Source organism: Priapulus caudatus, unplaced genomic scaffold (genome assembly GCF_000485595.1).
Source record: "Priapulus caudatus unplaced genomic scaffold, Priapulus_caudatus-5.0.1 Scaffold652, whole genome shotgun sequence".
In the NCBI taxonomy this organism is placed as follows: Eukaryota; Metazoa; Priapulida; class Priapulimorpha; order Priapulimorphida; family Priapulidae; genus Priapulus; species Priapulus caudatus.
This window is the reverse complement of record NW_014577713.1, coordinates 217,043-221,083: the sequence shown is the minus strand read 5'-3', so window position 1 is coordinate 221,083 and position 4,041 is coordinate 217,043. Positions and strand designations below refer to the sequence as shown.

At 39.3% G+C, this 4,041-nt stretch overlaps 1 protein-coding gene across 1 annotated transcript in view; it reads right to left on the bottom strand.

The window, feature by feature from the left end:
* Nucleotides 1-4,041, bottom strand: part of LOC106812475 (myosin light chain kinase 2, skeletal/cardiac muscle-like) — a 32,382-nt gene that overhangs the window by 15,231 nt on the left and 13,110 nt on the right. Inside the window, exon 3 of the mRNA XM_014816360.1 lies at nt 1,288-1,381. Within this exon, the coding sequence (XP_014671846.1) occupies nt 1,288-1,381 (94 nt within the window). The remainder of the gene's footprint in view (nt 1-1,287; nt 1,382-4,041) is intronic.

Genomic DNA, 4,041 nt, shown 5'->3' with positions numbered 1-4,041 from the left:
ACAACGCAATAAAGACGCTGTACATAGCGGACTAGAACTACTCACGTCACTCAATGAGGTGAACTTTTGCCTGGTGGCACCGTTTACAAGACAAAGGTCGCGACATTAAAGAATGCGGTTGCGTTATTTGCTATTGTCAGGAGCGCATAATGACAAATGTCATAATGACAAATGTCATCATGACAAATGACATAATGACATGTGACAATGACATGTGACATGTGATGTACTGTGATGTGATGTGATGTAATGTAATGTGATGTGATGTAATGTGATGTGATGTGACATGTGATGTAATGACATGTGACAATGACATAATGACATGACATAATGACATGTCATAATGACAAATGTCATCATGACAAATGACATAATGACATGTGACAATGACATGTGACATGTGATGTAATGTGATGTGATGTGATGTGATGTAATGTGATGTGATGTAATGTGATGTGATGTGACATGTGATGTAATGACATGTGACAATGACATAATGACATGACATAATGACATGTCATAATGACAAATGTCATCATGACAAATGTCATAATGACAATTTGTCATTATACGCTCCTGATATTGTATATACTATAACAGCACAAACTAGTGGTAATTTCCATACTGGAGTAATGAGTAATATTTCTGCTAATAGTCGAGACCTAATTTGTTTACACTTTTTTTATTCTCAGATTTACTTGAGAAATGATAATTTTAATACTGCGTGTATTAATCATATCAAGATTTTAGCTATTCGTGACATACTATACGACCTGTTTGTGGTTATGATTGATATCTTGCAGAGACATGGCGTACACGTTTACGATTAGGAATCGTAGCAGCCTAACATGAAGAAAGCGAGCGAAAATGTTAAAAGCTGTCACTTCTAATTACGTAAAACCGACGAGCATGCCCTGCCCTTGCACTCTCTCGTCCGTCTGCATCAGTCACGTGACCGTCAATGGCCGCCGCGTGAACGCTGCGTGACTGCATGATCTACGTTTTTCATTTAGTAAAATTATAATCTTGTTTGCCGGCTTTACCGCTTGTATATATATATATATATATATACTATATACATATATATGTATATATGTATATCATTTTTAGATGGATAATGGTAAAAGGAGAGGCCAAGGCTTTAGGCGTTTTGCTCGTATTACACCCTGAAAAACATCAGAAACTGCAGCATGTATTTAGTAGGGGAGCTAGGATGTCCTTTTCTTCCCGTCCCTCAGAATAGATACAGCTCCAACAAAAGTACTGGTAGTGAATGGGTGTACTCACCTACCTAGCTCCTCGTCAAACACTTGGTAAAGGCTGGATACCTTTTCCTTGTAACGCCAAGATATATTTCTCGGCTCAAACGGGGCCACGAGTTCTGCAACAGAGTATGTAGGTTGGTCGAGGTTTTATAAGTATAAAAATAGAAAAGTACAAGTGTAAAGATAGTAAAGTGTAAGTGTAAGGGTGGTAAAGTGTAAGTGTAAAATTGGTAAAGTGTAAGTGTAAGGGTGGTAAAGTGTAGTAGTGTACTAAGTATGATAAATGTGTAAGTGTAAGGGTGGTAAAGTGTAAGTGTAAAATTGGTAAAGTGTAAGTGTAAGGGTGGTAAAGTGTAAGTGTAAAATTGGTAAAGTGTAAGTGTAAGGGTGGTAAAGGTATGTGGTGGCAGTCCCGTACCCAATGGGGGTTCTAGGGGTTCCGGAACCCCCCACCCAACCATCAAAAAATAAATAAATGCAGTCGACCTCGCCTAAGTCGAATCCAACGGGACTGGAGAAAAAACTTAGACTTTTAGTTTCATTCTATTTTCCTATCGCACATTCCGTACAACTATATGGTCTGGCCACAGCGAGTGCTGTGAATGCGTGATCCGGTGGTTTCTGCTCACCGGTCTATAGTAGTTTGTAATAGTAATAGTATATATCAAGAGCGTATTAAAAAGGCCTTCTTAATACGCTCTTGTATAATATATAATATAATAATATATATATATATTTATATATATAATATATATATATATATATATAATATATATATTATATATATATATTATATATATATACATATATATATGAGGTCACTCTTATCTAGGCGCTGTATCAGCACGCGAGTGAACGTGAATCTAGCTCTATTGCATTGAACGGATCTGACTGGGCAGCAGCTCAGCAAGGAGTATAGTAGACGCGCTGCGTTCGTCTGATATATATTATATAGTATATATTCATAAGTATTATATTATCTATTATATATTATATTTATAGTATATTACAGGAGTTAATGAAGAACACTTGTCTTCATTAACTCCTGATATTAGATTATGACTTAAAATTATATATAACATTTCCAGCCGCCCGTATCAGGGGTGCAGTACGACACGTCCGGAGGTCCGAACCAGCAGACTCGCAGCGTCCTACATTATATAGAAGTATATATATATTATACGTGCCTCTGGAGACTCCTATAGAATATATAGGTATATTTTTTTTTTTTATGATGTAGGAGTGCGAGTCTGCTGGTTCGGTGTCTGGCCCCGATACGGGCGGCCGAATGTTTATGGGATGCGTGCTCGTGAGGGTTCTCCGACATTACGGAGCGGACTAGTGAATGGTTTATACCGCTGCGTCCTGGTATGCACAGCCTCTCGGCAGCTTCGATAATATAAGTAAAGCGGAGGAGGAAAAACATTCCGATAACAGATGTTCAATTATAGATGGCGCGGTACGTATTTTGGCTTTCGGCTGATAGCGGCGGAATTTCTACCGCGCGGAGTGATACAGTATAGGAGTAGCCGATGAACCACGCGGATTGATATATCTACTATAGCTTCCCCTGCGAAGGAAGGAATTTTCTCGTTAAACATGCGTTTATATATTATGTTATGCAGGCACGTTAGTTATCGAGCAAAGATGGCGTTCGCTCTGTCGGTTTAGAAGCCCCCATTTTGTTGTGGAGTTTACTCGTGGGTCCGATAAACTGTTCCGAGAATCTCACATGATTTTAATTAATTATGTTCTTCTCCGATTAGAACGCCGAAGAACATTTTGTGTACTCCTAAACATAAACGTGGAATGGTCGTTCTGCAATTAGCCCATGGGTCTGGTATTCAGAGGTGCTAAATAAACCACAGGCACTTGAAGCGTTTCAATAAAATATATACGCAGGGGTCGTGTGCTGTGCACGGCGACAGTTAAATATATCTATTTGACTGTCGCCGCGCACATCACACGACTCCTGCGTATATATTTTATTGAAACGCTTCAAGTGCCTGTGAAATAAACCATCAAATCTCTCATGGCAACTCGCATTCTTCTCAGCACGGCCGTTGAAGTAAAATTATGCTCTATACTCGCATAAACGTGTACTGAGAGCAGCAATAAATAACTTGCCGCTGTCAATAAATCTTAACCATCTTTTGGCACTCACCCACTAATCTTACTTTTTGCTCATTGCTCGCTATATGCATCGCGATATAAGTTATCCGGACGACTGGATGAAGGCATAAGAATAATAAGCACTTGGCACTGGGCGAAACCCGGCGGAAGTGCTGGAATTTGACAGGCGTAGTCAAACGATAACCCATCGTGCTAATCGCTTCGCTACGGAAAGCGCGCACGCTCCGTCAACCATAGAAAATTAACTATAGTTTTTAGCATTTCGGTTATCTTCATCGGTATTGTAAGAAGCGAAAGAGCTATACAGAGCGCGCGAGAAAGACAAGTGTGTGTTCGTTAGAGAGTGAGAACGAAAGAAAGAAAAAAAGCAAGCAAGGAGGTAAGAAAGAAAAAAGAAAGATAAAAGAAAAGGAACGCGAGATAAAGAGAGCATGGAAGAGATAGGAAATAAGGCAAAGAGTGAAAAAGGCCGATGTAGGGGAAAGGAGCACAAGTTAAGTTAACGGTATAAGTCATTATCATCATCTCCATCAACGTCAACATTGATGGACACATTCCGAGCTAATTCGGTCTATACTATGTTTATATTGTATTCTCTCTCGCTCTCTCTCTCTCTCTCTCTCTCTCTCTCTCTCTCTCTCTC